The following is a 12,395-nucleotide window of genomic DNA, read 5'->3' on the forward strand; positions in this document are numbered from 1 at the left end:
TTTGAACTTGATTCTTTCCTTCCCAACTGTAAGCAATTTAACAACTGAAGTCACCTACTTTTTTTTTTTAATATAAGCCTTATACTATTTATCCTTGAAGGAAGAATTAAATGAGTTTATATAAGAGCTTTAATTTCTAAAAATGTACTGCTAATCATCCATGAAAAAGCTTTTCTGTTGGGTTATGTTCAAAACAGGTAATACTCTTCTAGAATTCTTTCCACCTCCTAGCCCTCCATTCTGACAGGCTTCAATAAATTGTCTGAAACTGCAAAATAATTTACATATTAGCATAAATCATCCATAATTAGGAAGGCAAATCTGCAGCTTAGAAACTACCAAATGCATTCCATTAGGACAACCACTCTTTCTAGATTGTACATAACAATGTCTTAATGTGAAAACCTAAACACTATTTCAAATGATGAGGAATTGCCAGTATCTACCTTTTCACTTCTGAAGAATTTGGGAAGGTATGAGGAAATATCTACCCAAAAAAAAACCCTGAGGAGAGAAAGGGCAATGACATTTGTTGAGTGCCTAGAAAAATGAGACATGAGGAAACATTCACCTAAACACTCCTGCTGAATCCTCCCAATAACGATGACATTAGGCTTCCTAGATGATGCTAGTGGTAAAGAATCTAGCCGCCAATGCAAGAGACTCAGGGTCTATTCCAGAGTCAGGAAGACCCCCCCCACCCAAAGTAAGAAACGGCCACCCACTCAGCATTCTTACCTGGGAAATCCCATGAACAAAGGAAAAAGGAGCCTAGTGGGCTATAGTCCATGAGGTTGCAAAGAATCGGACACAACTGAGTGTGCACACACACACACACAACATCATTAACTTCACTTTCCATAAAAGAACACCAAGGTTGAGGTAAATTAAAAGCAACTGCGAAAGCTCACACATCTGATAGCTGATAGACTCGGGAACTGAACCCACATCAATCCGGCATCAAAGTAGAAAGCTCTTTCCACCACAAGAGCTACAAAAACTGAAGAGTTACTTTTGAAATACAAAATTTTTTAAAAGGAGATGCCTTCTTAGCAAGTCAAAAATGTCCTCTTCATCTCACAACAGTGTTCCACAGTAAGCTTTTTTCTTAGACCCCCAACTTTCAGATTCCTGGCTAATTATGTTTAGATTAAATTTTATCTATAATTTAGGAGTAAAATTGAAAACCAGAAGATTTACCATTATATCTTATAGAGTTGCATATACTGGCAGAATGTTCAATTAGATTTAATCCACGTTAATTAAGCTTTCCATTTTAACAAAGCTCTTTATTAACATACTTTAATCAGGAAAAATAAACATTAAATCTGCATTGCTATTAAGATAGCTCAGCAAGACATTCATCTTTGTCGCTCTACCAATGTGCTCAACTGGTACTATTAAAAAAATTCGTCAAATTAGAAATACAGGCAAGAATAACAGAGTACCCATTCCACTACATAAAAGAGTCTATTTAGATTATTACCTCCAGGTATGTTTGCAATTGTCTTTATATTTAAGCTTTCCGTTTTATTGTATCTACTCACTCAAGACATTCAGGGGAACTCAATTGACTCAGTTTCCAAGGGAGTTTCTAGATAACCATTGTGCCAAGTAGTTCATTCCTGGTTTAAGGAATCATCTCCCAAATGATCCACTTCCGGCTGCTGGAATCCCACCAGGTGAGAGAGATGCCTGCCTTTAGCTAGAAGGAAGCTCAGCCACTGAATGAACTCTTCCGCCATTAATTCAATAACGGCCTTGCCTGAGAAGAGGTGGAAGCCTGGCAGACACTGGAAGCAGTGATTTCCAAAACAGTAAATGCAGCTTTTCTGGATGACAGAAAAGGCACTGGATGATGACTTGCCATGGTGCACATGGGGGAGTGTTCAGATTCAAAATGTGGTTCCCCATGGTGCTTCATCAGCAAAGGTGACTTTTCACTGGAAATTGAACACTACCAGAAGGTTTGGGTGATTGATACTGTTTTCTTTAACCAGTGAACTAAAATGGCTGTTTGCTCATCTGGCCACTTCCCAGCATCCACCTTCCCCCCAGCATCAAATTTCCACCTTAACATCACTATCATGGCTTTTTGTTTTTTAAATTACAGCCAACAAATACTTTTTTCCCCCCAAACTTTAGACTTTTCATTTTGTATTGGAGTATAGCCGATTAACAATGTTTTGGTAGTTTCAAGTGAATAGTGAAGGGACTCAGCCATACATATATATGTATCTCTTCTCCCCAAGAACTCCCTCCCATCCAGACTGGCATATAACATTGAGTAGAGTTCCATGTGCTATACAATAGGCCCTTGCTTGTTATCCACTTTAAACATAGCAGTGTGGCACATGCTTCTAGCCCTGTACAGAAATCCCAAGGAGCTACTCGTTTCCGTCTCCAGGTACCAGCACCTTTGCCCTTTCCACTGTCCTGTGCAACCTCCCACATATAGTACATCCGGGGCAGTACCTATTCCAGGGACAATATATTCCATGCGAAGCTTGGGAATCAGACATGTCATTTCTGAGCAGCCCTAAGCAGAGCCAAAGAAAAGGAATCATCTGTCCGCTTAGTATTAACAGTTGCTAATTACATACCGTGTGCCTCTGAGTACCACCTGGCAAAAACCTCTGTGTGATGCAGTCTCTTACCTGCGCTATTATCATTATTTGGGCACAGACCACATTCCAAACAATCAAGACAGACGGCCTAGTTACTCCAGTAACCAGGCTTTCTCATCCTTGGCACACAGTTAGAACCAATTTCCCAGTAATGGTCAGTAAAGTGTGGTACAGGCAATGCATGACACTTCCAGGATTAGCCCTCAAAGCTATCCAGGGAGATTATGACAAAAGTCTAATCATAGTAGAGGCTATTAACCTCTCTCTCTCAGAATGTCATAGTTCAAGATCATAAAATAAAACAGTTGAATAACGCAACTAAGATGCTACACGAAGGTTTATCTGTGTACACACAAACTGCACATCCTTTTAAGATGTTTCCCCTCAGAAAATAAAAGTAGTGAGTACATACAGATACCAGAAAAGGTTTTCACTCTCATTATCTTACAGCACATATTATACATCTTTAATTAACCATAAAAACCAGAAGTCATCCATTAAGTACTTCATTTAATCACTTCAAAATTTTTAAATATTCCTCTAACTTAGATCAAAAAGAGTGAGTTAAACTGAAATTTAAGAACTATAGAAAAAACTGGAAATGAAAACAGTATATAGCAGTATCCATGGCTGTATTCAAACTGATACTCATAGGAAAATATAAAGTCTTCAGTGATTTTACCAGTAAACAGAAAATACTGAAAGCAAATGAACGAAACATCGAAGGAGCCAGTAAAAATACCAAAGTGATTGAAAAAGAGGCAAGAAGAAAAAAATCAATGAATTTAAAGTGAAAAAAATAGCAGACCTCAATTAAACTTAAGAACTGTTTCATTAAAAAGGTCAATAAATTACACAATCCATCATGAGCTTCACCAAGAAGGAAATATACATATTTCCTATTACAAGTTAATGAAGAAATAACCACAAATATAAAATTTTTATTAAGTAAAGGAATATAATGTCCAACTATTTGCCCAAAAGAGGGAAATCTCAATAAAATTCATGATTTCAACAAAATGTAAATTGGTCCACAGAAGAGTCTAAAATTAATTAAATAGAACAATATCATAAAAGAGATGAGAAATGAACACTTTCAGTAATAAAAGATTTCCCAGCCTCCCCAAACACAAATTCTCAGCCCACATTATTTTCAGGCAAATTCTATCAGAAACATTTATAAAAGAGGTATTGCCTCTATATTTAAACCAGTCTAGAGCATAAAACTCAAAAAGCTTTGAATTAAATCATGTAGTCAGAAAAACCTACTGTATCTCACTTATGAGGTAAAAAGTATTTAATGAGTTTAAAGTGTTTAGAACAATGTCTAGCATTTATTAGCACTTAAATCATTACCATTTTATTATTATTAATATTGATGCAAAAATCTTAAACATTCAGTTCAGTTTAGTCGCTCAGTCGTGTCCGACTCTTGGCGACCCCATGAATCGCAGCATGCCAGGCCTCCCTGTCCATCACCATCTCCCAGAGTTCACTTAGACTCACGTCCATCAAGTCAGTGATGCCATCCAGCCATCTCATCCTCTGTCGTCCCCTTCTCCTCCTGCCCCCAATCTCTCCCAGCATCAGAGTCTTTTCCAATGAGTCAACTCTTCGCATGAGGTGGCCAAAGTACTGGAGCTTCAGCTTTAGCATCATTCCTTCCAAAGAAATCCCAGGGCTGATCTCCTTCAGAATAGACTGGTTGGATCTCCTTGCAGTCCAAGGGACGCTCAAGAGTCTTCTCCAACATTAGTAAATATAAATTTAAGGATTTCAGAAATAATTCAACTTTATGGACTCAATGTAATTAATGTTAATAAATGAAAGAAAAAAATTATTATTTCAAAAGGTACCCAGAGAAGGTGTTTCTTAATTTTATTAATGTTACAGCTGTTCATAATTTTTGGCCTTTTAAAACAGATGATGATTTTATGTGTGTGTATATATACAAAACACACATATATATACTATATATACACATATATATAAGCAAGATTGATTTAATAACATGTAACAGCCGTTCATGATCATTTGACCTTCTGGTAAATCAGGAACAGAACTAAGTTTCCTTTACATGATAACATATATGTGTGTATATATGTATATATACATATACACATGTAAGATAGATTAGAAACTATCATGGAAACTATCAGACATTATATTAAACAGATAAGGAAAACATTAAGATAGTAGTGTCTGCTGCTTCTATCTGACTTTAATGAGTACCTTTAATCTCAAGAGTCTAGCCAGTATCGTAAGACAAGAAAAAGGGATAGCTACTATAAATACTGGAATGAGAGAGACAAAACTCATTATTATCAAGTTACAAAACAGTATATTTAAAATCAAGGGGGATCATCTGAAAAAAACAAAATAATTTAAATGCCTAGTGCCTGTGGACTAAGTCACTTCAGTCATGTCCAACTCTCTGCAGCCCTGTAGACTATAGTCCGCCAGGCTCCTCTGCCCATAGGGATTCTCCAGGCAAGAATACTGGAGTGGGTTGCCATGCCCTCCTCCAGGGGATCTTCCCAACCCAGGGATCAGACCCGGGTCTCCTGCATTGCAGGCAGATTCTTTGCCATCTGAGTAAGCCACCAGAGAAGCAAACGTCTAGTACATGATACATAATCAACAAATGTTAGCTTAAAAAAAAAAAAAAGATTCCACATAACTCACATAGCCTAAAAGTCTAATACAAAAATCAGACCAAAGGCATCAAAAGAAAACTACAAATCATTCTTTCTCATGAATAGAGATACAAAAATTAATATACTATCAAACCAAATCCAGGAACATATGAAAAGAACTATATCCCACATGACTAAGTGGGATTTATCCCAGGTATGCAATCTTGGTATAATGTCCAAAATCAACTAGTATAATATCCCACATCAATAGAATAGGATAAAACTACATGATCATCTTGATAGATACAGAAAAGCACTTGAAAAAAGTTAATACTCTTTCATGATAGAAAACACTCAAACTAGAAATAGAAGAGAACTTCCTCAACCTGGTAAAAGCATGTTAGGAACAGAAGGAAGTTTCTTCAACCTGGTTAAGAGCATCTGAGAAAATCTACAACTAACATCACACTTCATAGTGAAAAATTGAAAGCTTTCCTCCTTAAGATCAGAAACAAGACTATCTGTCCCTATCACTTCTAGTCAACATTGTACTGGAAGTTCTACTCAGAGCAATTAGTCAAGAAAATAAAAGACATTCAGATAAGACAGAAATAAGACTATTTGTAGATGATTTGATCTTTTAAGTAAAAATTTAAGAAATTCTTTAAAAAATTATTAGAATAAAATAAATCAGCAAAGCTGCAGGACACAAGATTAATATGCAAAGATCACTTTGGATTTCTATAAAGCAGCAATAAGCAGACATGAAATTAGTACTTACATTTACAATGGCATCAAAAAGAATATTTAATAAACATTGTTTTAAAAACATTAACAAAAGTCATGCAAAATTTATACTCTGAAACTACTAAACACTGTTGGAAAAAAATAAACACCATCTAAATAAATGGAAAGACATTTTATGTCTATCAATCAGTTGACTTAATATTGTTCAGATGGCAATACCCCCCACACTGGTCTATAGATTCAATGCCATCCCTTTCAAAGGCCAGCTGATACTTTTGCAGAAATTGAAAAGCTGGTCGTAATACTCATATGAAAATTCAAGGGAACTGAACTAGCCAAAACAATCTTGAAAAGGAAGAAACAAAGTTGCAGGACTCACACTTATCAATTTCAAAACTTAACACAAAGCCAAATAATCAAAACAGTCCTGGCATAAGAACAAGCATATATATCAATGGAATAGAATTTGAGAGTCCAGAAATAAACCATCCTATTTATGTGCAATTGATCTTCAACAAGCTTACCAAGAAAATTCATTGGTCTTCAACTAACGGTGCAGGGACAACTAGCTTTCTGCATACAAAACATCAAGTTGGACCACTACCTCACATCACAGAGAAAACGGACTCAAAATCTATCAAAGATTGAAATGTAAATATTAAGCCTATCAAACTCTTTAAAGAAATTATATGCAGTAGATCTTCAGACTCAGGATTAGGCAATGGTTTCTTCAAAAAGAAGTACAAGCAACAAAAGAAAAACTGAACATCAAATTTAACAACTTTTTAGCCTCCAAGTATATTATGAAGAAAATGATATAATCTGCAGAATGGGGGGGGGGGGGGGGGGGGGGAATCTATAAATCATATGTAATAAGGGACTTGTACCTATAAAACAACTAATACAAAATCATAAAGACAAACAACCCAATTAGAAACGGACAAATGATCTGAATGGACAATTTTCCAAAGAGGATATATATAGCAGCCAATAAGTGCCTGAAAAGATACTCAACATTATCTGCCATCAGGAAAATCTAAATGCATGGCAAAGGGACCAATACTCAACAATTTTCAGTGGTTACCTAAATGGGAAGGAAATCCAGAAAAGAGGGGATACATGTATACGTGCAGCTGATTCACTTTGCATACGCCAGAAACATAACATTGTAAAGTAACTGTACTCCAGTTAATAAAAAGTCACAGTGCAAGCAATATCACTTCACATCTACTAGGATAACTATATCAAAAAGAAAGATAATAATGAGCATTAACAAGAATGTGGAGAAATTGGAACTCTCATACACTGCTGGTAGAAATGTAAAATGGTGCAGGTACTTCGAAAGACAGTCTGACAATTCCACAAAACAGTTATGACTACTTGATTCAGCAAGTCTATTCCTAGTTAATACCAAGAGAATAAAAATATGTGTCCACGCAAAAATTTGTACAGGAAAGCTCATTGCAGCATTATTCATAATAGCCAAAAAGAGGAAACAACTCCAATCCCCCATCAATTGATGAATGGATAAATAAAAGGTGTATCCAAACAACAAATATTATTCTGCAATAAAATGAACTACTGGCCCACACTACCAACATGAAAGAACTTTGAACACATTCTAATCAAAGAAGCCAGCTACAAAGGACCACATATTGTAAGATGCCATTTATATAAAATGTCCAGATAGGCAAATCCATAGAGACAGAAGGCTATTGCCAAAGGCTGGGGGAATGAGGAGGAGATGGTGGAGTGACAGCTGAGAGGTGTGAGATTTCTATGGGAGGTAATGAAAACCAGATCTTTATTACCTAAAGCCAAGTGCATTATAGATTCAGAGTTAATCCTTTATAGTAATACTTCCCCTTGATAAGACTAAACAAACATGAGGAAGGCACCATAGAATTAAGAAGTGGAGGGGAATGTTTTATATTTCCTCATTTATTTTGTTTGAGTCAAGACCTGAGGTTTTCCTATTACAGTGAAAAATGGTCATATGATTTCCATTCAATGATCCTCAGGTTCTATTAGAAACCTGCCAGGAAAGTAAGAAAAGGTAGCCTCAGATGACTCTACATGACAACACCAAAAGGGTTTTCAAAACCTTTCTTAAAATAAGATGTGGATTTTTTTAGATTCCAAAGAGAAACCCATAAAATAGTGTTTCAACACAGGATTGGACAAAGAAAGGAAATATATTTTTTAAGAGTTGTGCACTTAACACACACTCTTTTTTCATGCTTACCACCACCCTGCAAAGTAGATGATTATCCCCATTTACAGACAAAGAAATTGAGGTTCCAAGACATTCCATGGCAGGTATGCCGAAGCTAAAAGTCAAACTCCAGGCTCCACGACATCTGACTCTGGAGCTCTCCTATATCGGCTGCCATTCCACTCACTTCTCACCTGCTTTGGGAAGCTCTCTGCTTCCACTGAGAAGCATTTGAAGACACCGTACATTCTATTTCTGGACATTTGCATGGCCCTCAAGCAGAGGAGGCCCTCACACCCAACCCCTAAGCCAGTGAGGCAAGGACATGAGCTTCCTGTATCTGTGAAGCTGAGACTGGCTTGACATCTCCACCCTTGGGCAACAAGAAACCTGCGCTTTCTCCCAACCTACAGAACACAGGGACTCTAGCCCGTACCTGCTCACCGACACATACACCAGCTTGCTTTCTCCAGGCTGACCCACAAACAGCCAGCTCACTGTACTGCCGGCAGCATCCTCACTGAAGGCTCGGGGTCCACCACATCCCTCTGAGGCTAAGGACAAACTTAACCACTGAAAAGAGTCAGAACGGTTGACCCTGACCTCTGATGGAAATGTGCATGAAAAGACCCTCGGCTCCAGCCAAACTGATCTACTCTCTGCTCTTTTCTCTTCACACACACACACAAAGAATTGTTTCCTTAATTTCTCCCCTGTGAGACTGCCCACACTGTTCTCCCTACTTAGCTACCCTTCCCTTTCCCTTGCCTGCAAAACTCAACCTGTTTCAGGAGTCTCCCCTCTAGGTCGTCTTCCTTAACTGTCATCTTAATATACCGAATTCACTGAACCTAACACCTTTCCATCATTTTTGGCCTCAGTGGGCCTATCTAGGTTGACATACCAAAAAGTAGTACAAGGAAGGTTTACTGAACTCTGGTTTCCCAGTATAGACTCTGACATGAGAACGTAAGAGCAAGTGACCTATTAAAGAAGTGCTTCCAGGAGAGGGACGGAGTAAAACAGGAAGTCGCAGCCTCAGCCTGTCTCCTGGTCGCTCTGGGGAATGAATGAAGCCTCAGAGCCTGACTGGTCTCCAGGCATCCAAGGCCAAGGGACTAGGCTTCCATACTCCACGCTCATAAGTCAATCATTGACTTCAGGCTGCCTGGGGAGGAAGTAAACTCCCAGACACTTCCACTCTGAGTCCAGTAGGATGAAGAGATTATAGAAGCTGATGTCCAGTGCTCTGAGGCAAGTTGTTAGGTGCTAACCTTTGGAAACAGAGTCCATCGAAGCCAAATGAAGGGCACAACGAACCTACACAAGAGATCTGAGGGGGTCGGGGAGGGTGGCACCGTGTCTGCTGTGAGGTCAAGGTAGAGCCGGCTTCATGGGTAGGTGACCAGTAGATCTGCACAGGATTCTGCCCTCAGAAGGGCCCCACGCTTCTGGTTTAATAGTCTGTAGTCACCGTCTTGAAATTCTTAGTAATTTTACCTTTGACTGCATTTCCTAAGTGAGGTCTGGCGGGGACAGTGGAGCACATACTGGGCAGGCTCTGTTCGTGTGCAGCCCTGCCTCCCACCACCGACCACCCCCCTGGGACCAGTTCTCAGCCACTGGCTTGGCTGCTCCCTGGTGCCCAGGGCCCACCTGCCCTTCCCGCACCCCCTGCCCAGTAACTCTTGCCACCTTCTGCCTGGGCAGTGACTGTTACATGGGCTTGGGGATGACAGTGTTCCCCCACCACTGTCCACTAGGGGAGGAGAGGGCACAGAATCAGTTTGGGGAAGCCACATAATTTTGAAATTAGCTACATACTGCCTTTTAACTCCAATGGAATACTTTTCTGTTAATAGCTCTTTTTCATTCCTTAGTTTTTTGTGTGGTCATGCCCTGCTTCCCACACGAAACTCTTAGATACTGTTTCTTTCATTTTCCCACAAAAAGTTGCATAGCACCTAGAACAGAGTAGGTGCTTCGTAAGTATTTTCAGAGGATTAATATAAAGCTGGTATTACATTAAAACTGGCAGGGAGGTTCCAATCCAAGATGGTGACTTAAGATCCTGAACACACCTCCCCCAGTGGACACACTGAGTCTCCTGCTACCAATGGAACAATTACATCTGGAGAAAACCTAAAGACTGGCTAGGGATGTGAGCAAATGAGAATTAAAAAAACTACACTGAAGCAGATAGGAGAGGGTATGGGACATAATCTCACCATAAACCCCACCCTCATTCAGAGACCCACAGTCAGGAGGAATTCAAAACCTAGAACTTCTGTTTAAGGGGCAAAGAGTTTGAACTCCACAACAGGGACCCCAGTTCTTAAGACCTACATCTAAGAGACAAGCTGCCCACAATGCCTAGCTTTGAAAACCAAAGGGATTCCCGTTCCCAGGACCCTCAAGGCTATAATGATATGAGAAAGAGTTCACCCACCCACCTGGCGGGGGCGGGGCGGGGGGGCAGGTCAGAGGCAGTTTATTTGCTTACAGTAAAGCATTGGCTTGAGGGGAAGGCATCTAATCTAACAGAAATATTCAGGGCCCTGCCATAAGACTCTCCAAGAGGAAGACAGGCAGCCACCCCATCTTGGAGGTCTGCGTCTGTGAACTCCAGGCAGGTCAGTATAAAGAGAACTTTTGCACTATCCAGTGCCCTGGGTTTGTTTGTTGGCTTGTTTTTTACAGCCGTCACCCAAGGGACACCTTTCATTGCCCAACCGTGGAGCCAGGCTCCTGGATCCCACGGAACTGTCGCAGTCGAAGAGATAGTCCTTGGCAGGTTACCACTTCCAGGGCACTGCATATACAGCACACCTGAAACCCACCCCCAGTCTTTTTGAGAAAGAGGCCTACTTGCCTGTCCAGGGGCTCTGGTCTGGGGAGCAAGCTCCTGGTTTGGCACACTTATGGGGGCCAAGAGAGGGGGCTCTCAGGGAACAGAGGCTTGTGGACACACTCTTTCTCCCCTCTCCTCCTGCTTTGCTCCAGCTTACCAGTATATCCCAGAGAGGCCCTTATACCTTGTCTCAGATTACCTAATTACTTCGAATTCCCTAACAGAGGGACTTTTCAAAATGAAAGCCCTTATACGGCTTCCCATTATCTATGGGGTCTTCAGTCCAAGTTTTGTGACTTGGCATCAAAGCTTTGAAAGGATCCGACTTTCTGCCTGCCTCTGTAATGCCACCCATCGCTGACTACCCCAAACATCTCACCCCTTCCCCACACACACTTACCTGCAAACCGCTTACCTGTTCCATCCTCATGTCATGACAACCTCTTTCTGGAATGCTTTTCTTCCTATTCCATACTCCCTCCTATACAGCCTGCCAAATATCTACTCACTTAATTTCCTTATCAACCATCATCCTTTCTTGGCTTAAGACAAAGTTTAGTAGAACTAACAGCAACTACTTTCAGCCCCAAAACACAAGTTTCCAACACTTCTTCACAACATTCATTTGTCTATCTTCCCTACTAACTTCTGTGATGTGATCCTTAGAATAAAAATTCTATACTGTTCATCTTAATATTCCCAGGGTCAAGCACAGTTCCTATAAAATAAACACAATGAAGGCCTATTGGAGGTTGCTGGTAAATATAACCACTTAACTTGGTGACCTAAATCTGATGGATAGAATGTGGTTTTATATGAGCGAAGTCTATCAGGAGATACAAAATAGGTGAGAAAGACACTCACGAGTGGTCCTTGGAGAGCAAACAAGAAAGCCACTTCACCCAAAGTAAATTCTTAATGCAAAGTAAGTCCACAAATGTGTTCAACAGCCCCAAGGTCTCATCCAGCCAAACATTTTCCTGGAGTGGCACCCTTTACATTTTGTGTAGTGATGAATGCCAGGTAGATCTTGAGAAGCAGACTGTGCTTTCTTACCTGTGTTCCAGTTCTCGAATGGACAGGATCACTCCTGACGTGGATGGCTTCTGCTGCACAGTAGCCAGAAAGGTGAACTCACTCTTATTCCGGAACAGCTGAATTAATTTCTCACTCACATGAGGGGCTGCGTGGATCTCTCTTTCTGCATCTGAGGGGTCAAGGAGGAGGAGAAGGGGAAGGTAAGAAGAAATACAGATGGGAAAAGAGGAGAAGGAATACGGGAGGGAAAAGGAAGAAAGACACACAGTTAAAAATGCCTG

General features: G+C 40.1%; 1 protein-coding gene across 1 annotated transcript in view; it reads right to left on the reverse strand.

Annotated features, from left to right (window-relative positions):
• Positions 1-12,395, reverse strand: part of NELL1 (neural EGFL like 1) — a 997,636-nt gene that overhangs the window by 892,742 nt on the left and 92,499 nt on the right. The window contains exon 2 of the mRNA XM_052662389.1: positions 12,133-12,283. Within this exon, the coding sequence (XP_052518349.1) occupies positions 12,133-12,283 (151 nt within the window). The remainder of the gene's footprint in view (positions 1-12,132; positions 12,284-12,395) is intronic.

The sequence above is a fragment of the Budorcas taxicolor genome, chromosome 25 (assembly GCF_023091745.1).
Source record: "Budorcas taxicolor isolate Tak-1 chromosome 25, Takin1.1, whole genome shotgun sequence".
Lineage (NCBI taxonomy): Eukaryota > Metazoa > Chordata > Mammalia > Artiodactyla > Bovidae > Budorcas > Budorcas taxicolor.